The sequence below is a fragment of the Prinia subflava genome, chromosome 5 (assembly GCF_021018805.1).
Source record: "Prinia subflava isolate CZ2003 ecotype Zambia chromosome 5, Cam_Psub_1.2, whole genome shotgun sequence".
NCBI lineage: Eukaryota > Metazoa > Chordata > Aves > Passeriformes > Cisticolidae > Prinia > Prinia subflava.
In genome coordinates this window covers 26658309-26677527 of record NC_086251.1, presented here as the reverse complement: position 1 = coordinate 26677527, position 19219 = coordinate 26658309, and the positions used below count along the sequence as shown (strand labels likewise).

General features: G+C 43.0%; 2 protein-coding genes across 2 annotated transcripts; both read right to left on the bottom strand.

Annotated features, from left to right (window-relative positions):
• Nucleotides 1-1778: 1778 nt before the first annotated feature.
• Nucleotides 1779-10466, bottom strand: LOC134551227 (acyl-coenzyme A thioesterase 1-like). The gene is made up of 3 exons (XM_063398584.1): nucleotides 9088-10466; nucleotides 7558-7760; nucleotides 1779-6541 (listed from the first exon to the last, which is right to left on the bottom strand). Exons 1-3 carry the CDS (start codon nucleotides 9539-9541, stop codon nucleotides 5939-5941), a joined length of 1260 nt encoding a protein of 419 aa, XP_063254654.1. The 5' UTR covers nucleotides 9542-10466; the 3' UTR covers nucleotides 1779-5938.
• A 138-nt stretch (nucleotides 10467-10604) lies between these two features.
• On the bottom strand, nucleotides 10605-19184 carry JMJD7 (jumonji domain containing 7). The gene is made up of 8 exons (XM_063398585.1): nucleotides 19073-19184; nucleotides 18405-18558; nucleotides 17324-17577; nucleotides 16793-16849; nucleotides 16293-16388; nucleotides 13957-14033; nucleotides 12724-12883; nucleotides 10605-11324 (listed from the first exon to the last, which is right to left on the bottom strand). Exons 1-8 carry the CDS (start codon nucleotides 19173-19175, stop codon nucleotides 11236-11238), a joined length of 990 nt encoding a protein of 329 aa, XP_063254655.1. The 5' UTR covers nucleotides 19176-19184; the 3' UTR covers nucleotides 10605-11235.
• Between the last annotated feature and the right edge of the window lie 35 nt (nucleotides 19185-19219).

The window sequence follows — 19219 nt, the reverse complement described above, 5'->3', positions numbered from 1 at the left end:
CAGTGACTTGTTTACCAGTAGATTCTGTGTCCTGTGTTAGCTGGTGATTCCACCACATGTTTTCTGGACAGAGAAAAGTGGATTCACCCTGTGGCTGAGGAATGGGCACTGAGCTGATCCCTGGAATCCCAGAGCAGGCAGGGTCCTCCTCATGCTCACCTCTGGCACTGCACTGTGAAACCATTTGCTTTGTGGACCTGAGCCATGGTGCTTTCACTTGCACATTTATGTCTTCTGCCAGAAGATTTCTGCTGGGGGAACCTACATTCTACAGGAAAAAACCAAAACAAAACAACAACTAAACAAAAAAAACCAAAACCAAACAAACAAAACCCCGCCCCCCCAACTGACTGTCCAACCAAAAAAACCAACCAAACAAACAAAAAGTTATTACAAAACAGATTTTTTTAAAATTATATAATATCTCTACTTGGAAGTGACCATAATCTTTTGGTTTTCCTTTGCTTTACAAAGGAAATTCTCCATTCTCCCCCTCTTTTCCAACAGACATTTATATATGCCCACACACTCACATACTTCCCTTTATGAGGGGGAGAAATTTAAGAACTGATACTCCTTGAATGCACACAATTTCTTTTTCTTTTCTTTGTATGCACAATTTATACCTCTATTTTGGTTAATTTTTGATTTATCTAGCTGGGTTACAGTCTTGATTTTGGATGCCCTGAAATTGGAATGGCCTGGTTCCAGGTCAGTGGGATAGAAGCAAAACTGTTAAAGATAGAGAAAAAAAGAAAGCAGACATTATATCCTCAGGTGAAGGAAGACAGCCACAGAAAGAACAAGATTCCCTAGAAGGCTTGAAAGAGCAGAACTGCCTCTGCACATTGCTGATCTATATGGAGTCTAGGAGGCATCAGCTTTACAAGGGAGTGGTACACAGACTGCCATGGAAGCAGTAAGTGCCGAGCTGCTTAGTGATTCACTGTGATATTTCCAAAAAATACAGACTGCTGACCTCCTTTTCTTCCACTACAACAGTAGTGATGTCATTAGGTATCAAAGTAGTTTTCTTGCATCAAGATGACATATCTCTGATCTGAAATAACCCAGAGATGGGAGAATGGCTGGAGTCAGAGCACTGTGCAGCCAAAAATAATCCATTTTGAGTTACTGCTGGATGTTTGAGAACGTCAGAGTAACAACTGTCCAGGGACAGACTCCTGCAGATGGCACAGGATTATTGATTCAAAACCACCTTTCTGAATTCATAGCATATTAAAATGATAGCAGTGAATTTGAACTTCCTCTTCTTGATGAAAGCAGAGATATGCACATGCTCTGTTCCTATCCAGGACATTTCCTTTGAACCATGTCTCCAGCTCATCTCTCATCTGACATCCATATTTCACAATTTTCTCTCCACGGTCAAATACCTCACTCCTTCAGGACCAGAGCCACTGTAAACAGGGACAGCACACAATGAGCCACCTCATTCAAACACTCACTTCACTGGACACAGAAATGGATTCACAATTTCAAGCCAGCTGGACAGGCTATTACAAACATAACTAAAAACCACACTAGACTCTTATTTCTCTTGGCACAGTATCGCTCACCCCTGCTTCTCCTGATAACCCCATGCACATTCCTGCTGTTTCCTTCTTTGATCCAGCAGAATATTTTAATCTTCTTTTTGTTCTGTTCTGTTCTGTTTTTCACAGGATTACCTCTTGGATCATTAACCAGAAAAAAGGAATGACTGTCCCTACGTGCAGCAAGGTACTCTTAAGAGTTTAAAAAGCATAAACCCACACTTTTTACTGAAGTGATTTTAATGTAAACTTAAGTTCCCAGTCTAAAGACAAGATGTTCAAAGTTCAGCAGCTGAAGTAATTGAAAAGATACAATCCTAAATAAATAGAATGTAACTAATTTATTTTTCTCTAAGTGCTATCCAGAGTCAGGGTACTGACATTTTTAGGTTTAATGTGAATTCTGTACAGACAGTTTTTTAAGATTCAGCATTTCTAATTTTTGTCCTCAGCAATGAAAAATAGCAGGGATATTTTGCAGTCAATGCTGCAAGGAGCACTAGTTCATTGGAAATATTAATCTTTCTTGTGCCCAAACTTAAACAAAGCATCACTTTCTCTGTGCTTAACACTACATTTGGCTCAGATTCCATTTCTGAATAACATGTACACAGCACTAAAAAGTGGAGAATTGTGATTTTTTTCTGAAATGGTAGAATTATAATTTTTTTTAGCAAAATACTAGAATGATATTTTGTCATTAAACACTGGTCTTATCCCACAGCTTGATAACAAATGACCTGGTAATGTATTAAGGAACTGAACAAGGTTTGAATTAAAAAAACCCCTAAGTCTTTAGACTTTCAAACACACACAGGGAACAGAAACCAGACATGGAGAAAAGTGACTTCTAAATCACACCACACAACATATATGCTCATCTTTCATTTCATTCCTCCTCTTCTGTGGCCATGAAACAACTTCGCTGGCAGAAGCCACCCAGAGACACTGCTTCACCTGAAGAAGTTCCTAGGCTTAGAGAAGAACATTTGCATTAAAATCTTCTTGCTCAGCATAGTCCCTATTAAAATTCCGCTGAGGCTTCAAATACCCACTACTTCTGCAGAGACAGCCACTTTGTCAAAAATGTTTCCCCTTCTGCACCTGTGGTTCACTTTTTGCTAATAAAGGCATTTTGACTTCTTTCATTCTGCAGTTTCCTCCAAGTCATAGTGTATGTGTATCAAAATGTTTCAGGGTCAGTTTTCAATGCAAAGATGGAAAATTTTAAGAATGTATTGGGCAAATCAGCACTTTCCATTGTTTCCTGGTTCCATGGTAGCTAGGGAAATCATCCTGCCCTAAAAAAGCTTTCCAAGACATACTGTTCCTTTATAGTAAACTTGTTCATAGCAGCTTACATGTGGGGAGATTCCCAGTTCTTAAGAGGCTTGTCACAAGCTTTTCTTATCCTCAAAATAGAAATTCAGTGCAGAGTGCTACACAGTGGGTGACTAAGAATCGAGATCTTTCAGTTCAAGCTAGTCCTTTGATACTCTATTTTATCTGAAGCACTTTTCAATTACAAGCAGATTACAAGAACAGATTTTCCCATACAACTTCTATTAGATTTATCAGTTGTGCTTGGCAAAGAATCTCTTGCAGCTAAAGGTCTATTATCTTTAATTAAATAATAACTTTCACAGTGTTCTTGAATAATGCTATCTGTATTCAGCAGGCCTGGAGAGACTATATAAAGCACTCTGACTCAACAGCCTGCAATTAGAAGAATATTGTCTTGAAAAAAAAATACGATCTTAGCCCTACTGGTCTAAATCATCTCTTCAGCAGAAGAAACATTAAGTAGTCAAAGTCTCCAGCAAAATGCTGAAGAACACATTGAAGAACAGGCAGAAGTGTTTTACTGAAATTAAGCCATTTCAGGTTATTTTATATTAGTCTGACATCAGTTTCCAGCTTCTATTCCCTGAAGATAAGTTTCAAATCTGAGTTGAATTTTAAAAGCATTCCTAGTGCAACTGAGTTGCCTTGAATGTTTTCCTGTATGTGCCACAGAGCTGCTCAGCTAAATCAGATTTTTCAGTCTTTCTTGTCAGATGCCATCCAATAAATAAAGGGCTTTTAAGTGGGTAGCAAACCTTTCATTCCAGAGCAACAAAAGAAAGAGCTCCTGTGTGCTGTTGCCATCGATGGATTCACCACTCAGCTCCCTTCATCCTCTATTTTCAACACTGTTTTCTGTGAACCTGACTGCCAAATGTGACAACATAACTGGATGAAAGCATCCACACTGTTGATTTACTGATGGAAAGTAATTTTATTTGTAATGGTAGTTTCCTATAGATAATGTATTTTCTTGGAAGGTCACAATTTTGTAATTCAAAGTATAGATCTGTAAACTGCCCATTGAAAGCTGGGAAAGCTCAATTTCCCCTTAGAAGAGATTAAAATAGATGTGAGTTATCCCACAGGCTGGAAAACAACACACTGTTTTATATAAACTTCACTGTGTCCAGTGAAAATAAAAGAACAGAATTACTCATACCACAGAGAAACTCGCAGCCTAAGCCCCTGCGTCTGAGGAAAATGTGGATCAGCAGCCCAAGGTTTTTTGACTACTTCAATAAAACAGAAAAATGAGGAAAAAGGAAATGTCCCTTACTCAGATGGAACTGGTTAAATGCGTTTGACTTTCCTTGTTGTTATATGTTACTCTGCTGCCAAGTCCTACCCACTCACTAAACCTCTGGAACAACCACAGTCCATGCAGGACATAGGCACACAAGGGACAAACAGAACCCAAGTAAGAGGCAACAGCACAAAACTTGATGGATGATCAGTATGGGTGAGCAGGAGAGAGATGTCCCCACTGTAACTGCTCACACCTTCAGCTACATGGTACCCATCCACCAGTCTGAGGAATAGGGGATTCAGGAAAACCAGAAGCACCTAAAGGGACAGTCTGTGTTGAATATATTGTACAAGCGAGTTCCCAGCCCTCTGAGGCCCAATGTGCTCATTTTGAGTAACCATTGCTCCCTGAAACAAGAAAACTAAGGGCATGTTTCCTCCCTCAGCAGGATCCAGGCTCCTACAGGGCTTTTGTCTCAGCAGGAACTGGAAACCAGGGACTACACTGTCAAAGGCAAGATCTCAGTGCAATGCAGACTTCCAGTTCCTGTATGCTTCCGTGGTCAGGGTGTGAGTCTTGACTTCTCCAGGAGGGAGAATTTGCTTCACTGATGCCATTTGATACACTGCTGCTGTTTGCCACTATCCCACAAAAGCACAAGGTAGATTGCAGCCCCCTTGGCAGGTTTGGACACTGGTAAAGGGTAAGAAAATGCACACTCTTCCCAGAAGGTGAGTTTAGTTCTCTCTTGAAGAGTGGCATTTCTTAGCTGTCACTGAGCCCAGAGCTGTCTGCTGAGTGGCAAGACCACTGAGGCAGCCCACCTCACTGGGCTCCTGGTAACTCAGCAGCAGTGGCTTTACTGTTCCCCTCCAAAATGGAGACAAACTAAATTTCACCATAGGAGAGCAAGTACTTGGCATATCTCTATCACCCCCATCTTGAACACTGTGCAAAACTGCAGACTCTATCACTTCTCTTCCCAACAGGAGGTGAGGACTTCTGCTCATGACCTCTTCAATCAGGTGAAGTAACAGCTTGTGGCTACACCAGGATTGTTCCTTAACATATTGTCAGGTGCACAGATGGTTGAAGGCTTCATTCAGATAATCTCAAGCAAACTGTGCACACACAGATACATTGCACAATGCACTCACAGAGTAGTGCAGTGAAAACTTTACCCTAATATGGAACTTATATTGAGTCAGAAGGAGATACAAGGCAGGGTAGCCTGCGTAAGACTCACTTCTGGGTTTTGAGGTTCCAGAAAAAGAATGTTGATTAAACCAGAAGAGTGCCTCTTCCCTTAGCTGAGATGTCAGAACTACTGCAAACTTGTTACTATGAAATGGGAAAAAACAATATGCCAGGAGGAAAGATGAGTGAACTAATGGGTTGGCAGAAGTGCTGTTTATATCTAGGTTAGCTAAAGGGGCAAGACTAAACCATTCAATAGCAAACTCCTCCTGTGAGAGTATTTTCTCTTATGAAAGGAGATGGTTGCAGATTGAGGGCAAAGATAGCTCAGAACAAATGCGATTTAGATGATGGGATGCTGGGTTGTTTTTAGACTAGAGCACACAGATCACATGGTGCCAATCTACTGTGAAGCTGGGGCCAGAAGTCAACTGAAATTCAACTAAAAATGGGAAATTATTTGAGGAATGAAAACAAACAACTATGCAACAGTGGGGTTTAGAGGAAGGCAGTCCAGGAAACTTCTGGCGAGTTTCCAAGATCCAGTAAGTGCTGAAATACCATCCCTGGCCAGCATCTATGACAGCTTCCACTACAGCTTGCTCTTAGGGATGTCTGAGTCCATCAGATGTTGCCAGAAAAAGGCCTGTATCCTGCGCCATGCATCTTCTTGGGCTTTAGCATGCTCTCTCCACTGCCCTCCCCAATACACCAGCATCCCAAGCGCCCTGTGGATCGAAACTTTACACAGAGGCAAGTATGGTGGCTCCAAGAGGTGCCCTGCTCCAGAATAGGAGTAGAACTCCGCTTCCTGGCCGTGCTGCCGGAGGCGCTGAACAGCGTCCCGGCAATAGAGGTCACTCTTCCAGTTCATGTCATCCAGTCCACACAGGAAGAGGAATTTGGCTACAGACTTCTCCACAGGAATGCGACAATCCCAAGTGGCCGGGTCCGTGTGATCATCGAAGACATCTGAAAAATCTACTAGCCCAGACTCATCACTGATCTTCATCCTCTTCAAGTCATATGGATGGACAGGAATAGTGAAGCCATCCCCCCTCAGGGGAACGAAGGAATTAAAAGTGCTTCCAGATATGCTGACAGCTGCCTTGATGCCAGGTAGAAAGGTAGCCATGGAAACGGCTAGTTCACCTCCTTTAGACAAGCCCAAAACCCCAATCCCAGTATCTTTCACCTGAAACAGAATTATGAAAACAATATTATTTTCTAGTCCTTATTTCTTGAGCTGACATAACCTCTCCAGTTCTGCTTTCTCACTCATTCAACAATGACCTTTTGCCCCTTCCCTCTTTCTGTTCAGGTTATATTACTCCCTCATCTATCCCTCTGCTGAGCCTCCAAAAGAGTGACTATGAATTCTACAGCTCCTCAACATTTCTGCCCCTGTTACACATTTGTCTCCTGGTGACTTGTATAGACAAAGTGTCCTTGCTCCCTCCACATCCCAGCACAGTGTCTTTTACTGCTCCTCTCTCCAAGCCACTTTTGCCTGGGTTTACTTGCACTGACTTTCTTCATTGTGGTTTCTTCTATACTCTCCTACAGCTGACCTGTTATTTTCTGCTTTGTCTTGGAAGAATAACGTTTATTACACCTGAGGCTAAGTGAGCCCAATAGCTGTTTAAATCAACTTATTTCTAGTGAAGGTCCTTCACACTGAATTCTAGATGTTTCAGAGCTCTCTGAGGAACAAGACAAGCAAGGCTAAATCCTGCCCTCACACTGCCTACAATCCTGGTGTCCATGTGACAGAAAGTAAATAACTTTGCAAAACAAATACACATTAAGTAGCATTGCATTAAAATTTTAAATGCTACTTGATTTCTCTTGGTCACTTTTGGGTTAAGTATGATGATACATTGCCATAAAGTGTCTTTCTTGTCCCACACACTTGTTTAAACACAGCCTCAGCTTCTTATGATATATCACACCTCCAGGGCTACAACTGTAAAGGATTCTGCTGTTAGAGTGTTTTATTACCGTCTGCAAAACTTGCTCAGAATAAAAAGCCTGTAATATCTCAGAAACAGTAAAAAAGCCAACGGAGTTTTCCCCTTCTAAAATCTTAAAAGACACAAAGCTAGTAAAAAATTAGTATTTCCTGCTTAAGCAATTTTGTATTTCTAATCTAGGAACTGATTAGCAAACTGGAAAATAGTTTCAGGAAAAGCACCATAATTTGTCTCTTACCTGCTGCTGCTTCTGCAGAAAGTTTACAGCTTCCTCAAAATAGCTCAGTTCAAGAATCTCTGGAATAGTAGGGATATCTTCAAAGGACATGTAAGCAAGAGCCAGAGTCACAAAGCCTCTGCTAGCCAGGAGACTTGCTCTGTATTCAACAAGGCCTCCTCCAGATCCATACAAATCAATAAGTCCAGGGAATGGGCCAGTTCCTGCAATGAAAGGAGGGTGTATACATAACCAAAAGAAAAGTTCCTACAGGTGTCCTTTTGTGGAGCCCCCTCAGCACACATCAGGACAGTAGATATCAGAAGAAAATCATCCTCTGAAGCTTTCCATGGTGAGTATCATTCTCAGGAACACACAAAATGACTGTAAGAACATGAATTTGCACATTTCTTTTCTCTCTTAGGAACTCATTATAGGAAGTTCACAAGTTGGACATCCTTCTCTCATCCTGAATTTCAGCTGGCATTGGCCTACAAGTCCTTAGGCTATTGAGGATCAATGAAGAAATAGTATTACTGGAGAAGTGTCTCTTCCTTAGGAACTGTGCTAGCAGGTATGCCATGGAGGGATACTTGGGTTATGAAAGATACTCACAAACGCCAGAATTGACCTGTGCCAGTTCAGGCTTCAGTAAGATCTGAGTAACTGCCCCTGAGCTCCTCAGCTCTCCTGCAACAATAGGATCTTCCTTTCCTGATGCTGGTCTGCCCATTCTCATAGCCAGATTTCCCTTACAAGGTGTGTCATTGCTGTAGCTGCAAGGGACTGTTTGTTAATTACAGAGCAAGATAGCCATACCTAAGGGCCATTCAAGGAACAGAGACACTTCAGGCTTAAAGCAACTTTGCTCAGGATCCACTCTGAGCACTGTCTGTGTACAGAGTTGTAAACATGGCACCTGTGCATCTTGCTTTTCCCATCTGTCTCCCATCTCCCTAAGCGTCCCATGCAGTCCAGCTGTTCAGTCAGGAAGTGACTTCTTTCTTTGGCTTTTCAATAGCTAAAGAGAGACACAGAAAGACGGGTCCAGAACCTGCAGGGAGATCTGTAGCAGCTACTGAGGGCATGGTTCTTCAGCCTAGGCTGGCTGCAGCCTAAGTCCACTGCTCCTACCATGCTTTGTCATTCTTCACTCCATGGCCAGAGCTGTCACACATCACAGCTCTGCCAAGGACCAGGGGCCTCTTTGTCCTGTCAGCTAAACAGAAAAGCTGGGGAAAACCACATTTTTTGACAAAGCCCTCACTGCAGGAGAGGTCAAGACACTCAACTAGAACAACCAGGGGACGCCTTGTGTTACCACTGCTGTCCTCCCTGCACCACCATTACCCCTGCTTTGGCTCTTGCCCTGCCCAGGCAACACCTGCTGCTCTTTGCTCTGCTGTGTTGACCCAGGTGCCTGGATCAGGCACAGGCTGAGGGAAGTGTTAGCAGAGGCTTTGCTCTGGGTTGCTGACTGCATTCAGGACCGCGGGGCATAAGATGTGGTGTCAGTCACACCTGGAAAACCAGAACGGAATTCAAACTCACCAGGAGGGAGGAACAGGGTTGCCCTGAGACGACCTTCTCTGACCGAAATCCTCTTCACCCCCTCTCCTAAGAACCATCGTTCATGAGTGCATTTTCCCAGCAAGCGGCTCACGTCCCTATGGCCCTCATACACTTCCAAGTCCACACAGAACGGGGTCAGGACGTTCCTCTTTGCCAGCCGCTTATAGGGCGTTTTGGACTGCAGAGCCCAGAGCAGCCCCATGGGCTCCACTCCCAAATAGCTGCCCCCCAGCGCTGGGGAGCGGCTGAGGTCCAGCTCGCCGCTGCTCCCAGCCCTGTAGAGAGCGTGGGCTTGGAAAAGCTCCCCGCTCTCGTCCACCAGGCTGGCTCGGAGGGTGACCGCCTGCTGCGGCCGCAGACCGGCCACACGGATCTGCACGGGCTCATCGAACAGGCACCTGCGGGCCGGCAGGACCGACACCCGCGCCGCCATCCCAGCCCGGCTGCACGGCGAGCTGCGGCCCTCCTCTGCGGCCAGGCACGCCTGGAACTGCGTGAGACACGGGTCCCAGCGACCTGTCCCTTCTCGGGATTAAAATCCTGCTCAAAGTCCAGGAGGAATCATCGTCACCACTTCCCTCAGCCGGCCGGCACGGGCTGCTGGGAGACGTAGTTCGGAGCACGCCTCCGTCCAGACTGTCCGCCTCGGGTGGCACCGGCCACTCCCGCGGGCACAGGCTGGCACTTGTTCTTGGCGAGAGCTTTCACTTCTGATCACAGAGACAGACTAAATTAAAAACCCCAAAGCAGCAAAAAGAGAGAGCCAAATTGCCGAGCCCCCCAGCTGAAGGAAATTCCAGATTTGACTGCAGAACTGGCTTGGGAACCTTTGCCAGGGCACAATAAACACGAACAAGCTGGAAAGCCTAAGCAGCATGACATCTTCATCTAGCCACGAAACAAAGCCTGCTCGCGAGCCCTCTCAAGCTTTTAGGTTATGCATCTTTTAGGTAAGCATCATAAGTTAACATGAAACTTTATACTATAACTATGTTTCTTTAAAGGAGCAAAAGAAACAAAGTCAAACAATTACTACATTTTTCTTCCCAGTAATTAATTTCCCCATATTGATAATGTTTCTAAGCAACTCTTTGAAGATTTTACCGTAAACACCAGCTTTTATTTTTCATAAACAACAATGCTATTTTTGCAATGTTTGTGAATTTAACAGCCTTCTAGTCCTAGAAGACCCCCTGAGGGTCTCAGACATGTGAGTAGTATCATCCCATTTTGTGGAAATACAAATGGGAATTATGGCTGTTTGATCCATGCTCCTGGTTCAAACGACTTGGCCATGCACTAGGCAGCAATTAATGACAAAAGAATGAAACAATCAATGAGCTTACAAGCTGCACAATCACACCTCATGCCATGAGACCACAGATATGCAGACTGATTGCAGATCTGGCAGAGCAACTCCAAAACCATCCCTCAGGATGCAAGAGGATGCAGCTATGTTTAAATACAACAGTGAAAAGAAATAAAAAACAGCAATAAAAATGTGTAGCTTTTTATTGGAAAATAGCCAACATAGACCTTTGCATGTCCTCTTAGGTGTCCTTTAGCCTTTGTTTACTTTGGAAAAAAATAAATTAGTACAGAAATAAGCTTTAAACTGACCTATTTATTGCAGAAGTTATAGTTTCTCACAATCAAAACACCACAGCCATTAAACTTAGAAAATTACAACAGGACGGACTTTTGCCTTAAGCAGAATGCATGCATTGGACTATTGCAGCCTGATGCATAGAGCAGATCCCTCCTTGTCCACTTGGATTATTATGAAAACAACCTGCAGGTCTGAACAAACAGTCAAGGCTTCCATTTTGGGATTTTCAAAACCTGGATTGTCTCCCCTCACATTTTATTTTGCTCACCATCACCGAGGTAACATGCAAAGGCCTAAAAATCCTATTATCAAAGTTCTACTTACAAACCAAAAAATCTGCCCAATTGGTCTGCAGTCTGAAATCAAGAAAAATGGCCATGATGTGTTCATCAGGCTTCGTTGACCATAATTTAACGTTCAGTTCTTTTGCGGGGAATCATGTTTGTACTCCAGTCACAGATGCTGATGATTGTTTCACATCAGAAACAGATATCAGAAGCTCGAGTCTCCCACGGCTGCTATAGCATTTTCACAGTTTTTGTGAGACAATCTAGTAGTTGATAATAGCTGTACTTAATGTCATATTCCATGTCATACCAATAATTCACTGAGGAGACAGAAAAAAGGGAAAACATTTTAAGGCTAGAATATAATGATTTACAGATGTGTTCACAGTCTGTTTCATACAGTTCAGTTAGTACAGGCTTTTCCTTCTGACTGACTGAACTTTGAAATGAGCAAATCTGACTACAGCTAAAAAGAACATAAGCAAACAATGGAGTTCTTCAATAGTGCTGCCGATGCAACTCTGTCTTAACCCAAAGCAACTTTAGAATCTATGCTGGAGATTCATTGGAGCAGATGGTGGCAAAACGCTTAGGAAGAGAAAATGTATCCTCGATTTAGATAAAAAATACCAAACTGCCAAGTTTAACATCTGGATAGGAACCTCTCTTCCTGTGTAAAGGATGGTAAAATGACCACTACTTCACAGTGGTCACAAATTTGACAGTGCTTTAATTCTGTTTCTCTTGCTAACTTTGGGGTATGATTCCCAGGAAAATGAAGCCATACCCTGTAATATTGTACTAATGCTCCTTGGAGGAGGATATGCTCTAGCTTCAGATATTCACTGGACCAGACCCAGAGAATATTGATTTTTTCAAGTGTATACAGACTGTATTGCAGTTAACAGACTAAAGGACAAATAAACTCAAACTCTCTGGTACTTCTGCTAAACAGAGAAAAAAAAAAAGTGGCCAGGAGCTTGAAGCTGGAAACAATTTTACTTTAAAAAAAAAAATCTTTAGGGACTGATGCAGAAGCACTGGGAAAAATGAATCAGAATTACTGCTTTACTGCTTGATTGTCTTTTTCTCACAGAATCACAAAAACTAAAAAAGGGCTTGCAACACTTGCAGCGTTATACAAATACTAATGTTACGCTGTTCAAAATACTTTTTTCTTGAACAGCATTATCAGGATTATTCCAGACAAAGGCAAGCAAAAATTCCAGCAAATCTCTTCCTTAAACCTTGCAAAACTTGTACGACATAACAATAATACTTTGTACAATCCCCACCCCTCCACCTGTACCAAATGAGCAATGCTAGAAATTCTGGATTTCACTTGGGGAGAGACAAAAAAAAAAGAGATAGAGAGATGATGATAAATCCTACAAAGAAAGCAGTTATAAGACTTTTGGTAAGTCCAGGGGAACAGTAATACAAACAACCTTATTAGCAAGGCAAGAGGCTAGGTCAGAGCAGATTTCAGCTCATATGAAAACAGAGTGTCTTCCATGTTGTGTCAACAAAGCTATGAATTACAAGCAAAACAGACTGCAAGGAGGCAGCTTCATGGGATCTACCAAGATGGTTATTCCCTCCTGCAGAGAGGCAGACAACCTTAAAGGAACTTGGTCCCACTGATGCTTTGCTGTGGGATATATCTATTGCACACCTACCACAGTTCAAAAACGTATCTGGAAATACTGTTTATTTTACCTGCAATGCAGCCATGTGACTGCTGAACATGATGGAACCAGAGAGAAGGCAGATATAACATCTCACCAGCTTTTACTGTACACTGTAAAGGTTTTGCCTGAGCATACTCTGGATACAGTTCTAGATCTGGGTTCAAGGGGTCCAGAGGGATCCAGGGCACCTAAAGGCAAAAGAATGTATATATGGCACTGACCCTGGCAAAAAATTCCAGCAAGCTTCTAGAAAAACAACTGATAATCAAACTCACTAGGTTACAAAACATGTACTTTGTCTAGCAAAACATATACAACTACACAGCTTTACACATTCAACTGGGAATAGGTCAAAGATGCAAAGATGTGCCTCCTTCAGTGATACATTTTAATTAGAGAAAAGGCAATAAATGTCATCCATGAAACTGCAGTCTCCTGGCATACTTTCAAAACACCTCCAGCCCCTTAAGCTGCTTGTTCCTCCTACATTCAGTACTTAAATGCTTTGTCTGCACCACTCTTTTTAGAAATTAATTTCTTCTTCATTAGCTCTCTGGTGTAATTTTTACTCCTAGCAGCTAAAACAACCTTCCTTGCTAGGAAGTCCCTCTTGCCTGCATTAATTCTTTCTCTGCCCTACAGAATTATGAACCTCAGCATTCCAACCTTGCTGCATTACAGGAATGAGATTCCATGAGCACCACTCTGGAAACAGAGAACAAGCCCCAGTTCAAGTTCTGTTGTAATATAACTCACACTTTGCAGAGGCAAAAGGCAAGGGATTAAGCTTCTACTGAGATCTTTAAAGTGCCTCCAGATCTAAACATTTTAATCAAATAAATATTTGCTACTACTAAGAAAATACAATTTATTAATTCAGACAGGTATGTTTTATTGCACCGGATGATACTACTGTGGACCTGAGTAGAGGGCCAAAAGAAGGTGAATGTAGAGGGGTTTATTTCAGGCATAATGAAATCAATTCCTTTATTGTTGATGCATTCAAAAGTTCTTTAGTGGATCTATTCAAGTCTATTGCAAAGCAACACTTTATGATATTAATGGTTTCAGGTGTGCAGTAAAAGATTTTTCTGGAAGCTGGGTATCCTTTGCAGATAGTAAAATACAAGTGAAATATCTAGACATTCTCTTTTCAGTAAGGAAGGATTTCTAAATATCAATCAGTATTCTTAGTTTGAGGCCTCAGCAATGCACCAAACTCTCCCCACTGTATTAACTGCATTCTTTACAAACTTTTTACCTTCTCTGCAGTCTTCTCATCCACAATTTCAAATGAACCATCTTCTGATACATGGTAGGTTGCTGGCTGATAGAGCTCTGAACCAGAGAAAGAATTAAATCACACAATTCAGAGAACCTGATGGCAGTGCATGTCACACTTTCACCATGAAAAATTAAGACAAAACCATTTTCAGCTTACTGTACTTACTATCCTTCTCTTTTTCCATTTCAAATTTTATCCAGTTTCTTAATATACTTTTTTCAGTCAGTCTAAATAATAATTATTCTCCTCCAAGCCCATTTGTATTTCTAGTCCTATTTTGTTTGAGTGACCGTCTTCTTTCCTTTTCAGAAGGTATAAATGCACTCCTGACATATACATCATTCCATAGCTGGGTGCTTTGTCTTAGGTCAGTCTACCAAAGAAGCACTCACAAGAGTTTTTAGTGGCTTGTGGCCAGCCTTCCACTTCTAACTTTAATTGACAGGGCTGATCAACTGCTTCAGATACTGCTGGTTGCTTTTCTTTCATTGCTTCAGCACATGTGGTTTTCTAAGCCCTCCCCGGAGACAGTTTCCTTCCATTAATTACCTTAATGCTCAAAACGATGGAATTCTCTTTGTACTACACACTATGAAATGTAAGCATGATCTCTATTCTGTGCTTTAACAGTAAGTTGTTTTACAAAGTAGGACTCCTATAACACACATCTATGTTGTACATTCACATACATACACCACTACCAATCCAAGAAAGATTGAGGAGATGGGGTTGTTCAGCCTGGAAAAGAGAGGATGCTGGGGAAACCTCATTGTGGCCTTCCAGTACCTAAAAGGGGTTTATAAGAGAGACAGAGAAGGCCTTTTTACCAAGGCCAGGACAAGGGTTAATGGTATCAAACTGAGACAGGTAAATTTAGATTATATATAAGGAAGAATTTTTTAACAATGAGGGTCATGAGGCAATGGAACAGGTTGCCCAGAGAACTTGTGGATGACCTGTCCCTGGAAGTGTTCAAGGTCAGGCTGGATGGAGCTTTGAGCAATGTGATCTACTGAATAGCAGGGGCATTGACTCAATGATCTTCAAGGTCCCTTCCAACCCAAACCATTCTGTGATTCCATGACTTCAAGGTTGTGAACAAAATGAGAACAGTATAAGCAAAATATTGTAGCAGCACACATCTAGCAAATTATATTTGTGTCATAGTGCACTCTGTATCCACTGAATCTGATGGTTTGAAAGTCAAGGAAAGGGAAAATTAAGTTTTATGAGACAAAGTTAAGCTGTCCATCTTCTAGATGGCACTGCAACAAAAGCTACTGCTATGCACGTAGGAACGCACATAAAGAAACAGAAAACAGGCAGTGTGAAGGACTGCTGCCATAATAATCTCTTTCTTAATTTCTCAGTTTTCAGAGAGTCAGTTAGTAGCTTGAATATTCCATTAAAATACAACTAATTTTTTAGCTTCCTGGCTTTTTCTTCCTAGAGAAAAGCCAAGAGAGAATCCAAACCTGTAAAACATCAAAGACAACATGCTACAACACTAACAAAATACTTAAATAATTTAAATATTCTACAGCTGAGGAGACTGTCATGAATATCACAATCAATTAGGTTGGAAAAGACATCAAGAGATGAGACCTGAGATCATCAAGTGCAAGGTATGACTGAATGCCACCTTGTCAACTAAACCATGGCACCAAGTGCCACATCCATTCTTTCCTTAATCACCTCCAGGCACATGCCTCCATCACACCCCTGGGCAGTCCATTCCAACATCTAATCAACCTTTATGTGAAGAAATTCTTCCCCATGTCCAATCTAAACCTCTCCTGGGCACAGCTTGAGACCATTACCTCTCCTTCTGTCACTGTTGCCTGGGAAAAGAGCCTGACCCCACCTGGGTGCAATCTCCTTTCAGGGAGTTCTAGAGAGTGGTAATTTCCTCCCAAATCTCTTTTTCTCCAAGGTAAACAAGCCCAGCTCCTTCAGCTGCTCCTCACAGGAATTACCCTCTGGAACCTTCACCAGCTTTGATATCCTTCTCTAGACCTGCTTCAGCATCTAAATGTCCTACCCAACTCGCATGGCTCAGAACTGGACATAAGACTCAAGATCTGAAACAATGAGCCCATTACTTTACTGGACTGGAAAGCCTGGCCTCAGAGTAACACTGATATTGCAATCTAGCTGCAGCATGAAACAGAAGAACTTTCTGTTCACACTGGAAAGTGTAACACTGCATGAACACCAAAATGTTACCACTGCTTCCTTTTTTTCACATCTTTCAGTGGTTTGGTCTGTCCTTCTTCCAACCTTCAGACACATTGCACAGCAAAATGATGTACCGTATGGGATGAAGGGACGGTCACTCGGTGGATGCAGTAGAAAATATTTCTCTCCAGACACCACACAGTACAAGTTCTCATAATGATCTTTATGTACTAGGATTGAGGGAAAAAAGAGAAATGTGAAGAAAGACAGAAAATCATAGCTATTTCCTTCTCTGCAGCAGAAAGTACAGTAAACTGAGAGTATCAGCTTTCCCTGTTATTATCAGACTGCCTCTTCCTCTTGCAGCCAGTGGGAAAATCACAACATGATGCTGTAGCAAATACATTCAATGAAGCAAATTGTCAGTGCCTTGCTTGAAACAATGCCAGGTAAATGCACTCAGACACAGCAGCAGGAAATTGCAGAGGACAAAATAAAGAACGCAAAAAAACATGTTAAAACAGAACTGCCTTGTCAGAAAAACCACACCATTCTCCCGAGCCAGCTCAAAACAATCCAGTTTAAAACTTATGCTGAAATCATCAGAAGATTTACAGTGCCATAGGATACATACAGGATGTCACAGCAGCTGATTCCCCAAGCCAGAAATTCACAGCATCAGGCTTCTTCCCTGTATGATTAGGGAAAAGAGATATGAGACAGCAACAAAAAATTGTCATTTCTAAAAACATTCCAAATAATTTTCTGCCAGATTCTGTCCTGTAACTTCCTTCATAACTATGACAGATTTCATTGCAAATAGCACTCTGTGAACAACAGCAGCCTCCTTCTACACTGCAAACACTGTGCCAAAACATGACTCTAGATCAACGAAAAGCCACTCCATGTAAAGAAGTGTTACATGACATTCTTCAGTTGTGAGGATCCCAATACACAACAGAGATACTGATTTCAGATTAATCCAACCCCAAAACTTGGATTACACTATTAGGTATTTTACCACTTCTGCATTCTAAGAAGATGAAACCAAACTGAGCTGTGGCAGTCAGAAAGAGAACAAGTATTTACCATGTACTACCTAGTGTGATTGTTTTAAAGCTCCATGCAAAATATTTACTCAATACATGAGAGACTGAGGATTTACCCAGTGCCTCACTCATCCATGGTATGTCAGGCTGCACATCACAGACAAGTTCAGGGAACTCCTCAGTGAGGTTTGAACACTGCTTCTGCACATAGAATACGTTGGGAGAGGTCACTTTCTTCTCCACAATGTCCAAAAAGTCCGTGAAAGGCATTTGTTTCTCCTCTGGCATGACAAAACGGTCCTGAAACACTGCATCTGCATAACCATTTGGTGTCACTGCCACACTCACCACCTTGGGACCCACCACCTCCCTGCAAAACAAATCAAAGGCTTATATCCAGGCCTGCAATTAGCTCATGTGTTACATACTGGTTATTTTAAAAACATGTTTCAAGAGCAGCAAAAACAAGATGCCTGTCTTTCCATTGATGGGTGTCTCTAGATGAGGTTTTCTGCTGTCTGGTAAGGACTCTGGCATTCTACTCCAGTTACTCCCTCCAATCAAGGTAACAGTTTCTTTTTCTTCTCTGAATTCTCTCCTAAAAGGACAGTTCACAAAGGAGCTCCCTTTTCCTCTGTGCAGACAGAAAGTCCTCTTCAGCCACTTCTTTTCACCAATCATGGCAGAGCTTGATATTGTGCCCATTCAACTCAGCCAGATCCAGGGGTTCACATGTTCAAACGCAACTGAGCAGGGAGAAGGCGTGGACAGAAACTAACAGATACAAACCCCATGAGGCTAACAGTCCTTAGTTCCATATTTAGCTTTAAACCCCACAGAATTAGATTTGACCCACAGATTTTAGGTCTAACCATAAATCTTCTCTTAAAGATGGACTTTTCTTTAAAATTTCGGTCATTGTTAAAATGCTCATTATTTAGTTTTCTGAAGAAAACAAGGTATGCTCGGTCACAAACAAGTCAGTCTGTTCTTACAGCCCTACTCCAGACGGGTGGGTTTCAATCCCTCCCGCTGCATGGGAACTGGCGGGGCAATCTTTGGGCAAGGAAGACACACCTGACCTTGGCAAGACCGAACACCTTCATAAAGAGCCAGGAAGGAATCTGAGCTAATCTTACAAACAACAGCGGAATTTAACCAAGGGGGTTTTAGTGAGGTCACCTGAAACTGTCATACCTGAGGTACGCTGAGGTCCATTTCTTCAGGGCCGGCCAGTGGCTGATGGCGTTGCGAATTATACAGGGTTTATTCGGACTCACGAACTCCCGATAAAACTCCAGCGGGGACGGAGGCCTATCAAGATAGGGCACGGACTCCGGCCAGCCCAGTTCTGTCCAGGGAAATGACAGACAGTGTTACTCAGCATCCCGGGAGAAGCACACAGGCTTCACGCACCTCCCCACGCTGACGCCAAGCAGGGCCCCCCACTGATGCAGAATCGCTCTGTTGAAACTCAGAGTATTAGCGGGGATTCAGAGCCAGAGGGAAATCTCATAAAGGGACAAAGGGCCAGTGCTACAGGAAGTGCACCTCCCTTACAGAGGTGATACCACAGGATGATTTGCCTTGTTTTGCTACTTTATACCCAGAGAAACAACCATTAAAGAACCGTTTTCTCGAATTTTGCGGTTTCTTTTTGCGGCGGCCTTTCTGCTTCACCTTGACCACGGAACCATCATGCCGGCAGCACAGCGGGTGCCGCCGATAGCCCCCGGCCGCTGCCGCTCGCCGAGGCGGCAGTACCGGGCGGGCCGGGCCCCGGGGCGGCGGCGGGGTCGGCCCAGCACTGCTGCCCGCCCTGGGCAAGGTCACCGCGGCCTCCCGTGCCCCGCTCCGGAGCTCACCGCGGGCCTCCCGCGGGAAGGCGGCCAGGCAGCCCCTCACGGCCCGCAGCGCCGCGCCCTCCGCCATGCACGGCCCGCCCCGCCTGAGGCGGCCCCGCCCCATCACAACCCCCGCCCCCTCCCGGCCCTGGCCCCGCCCCTTTCCGG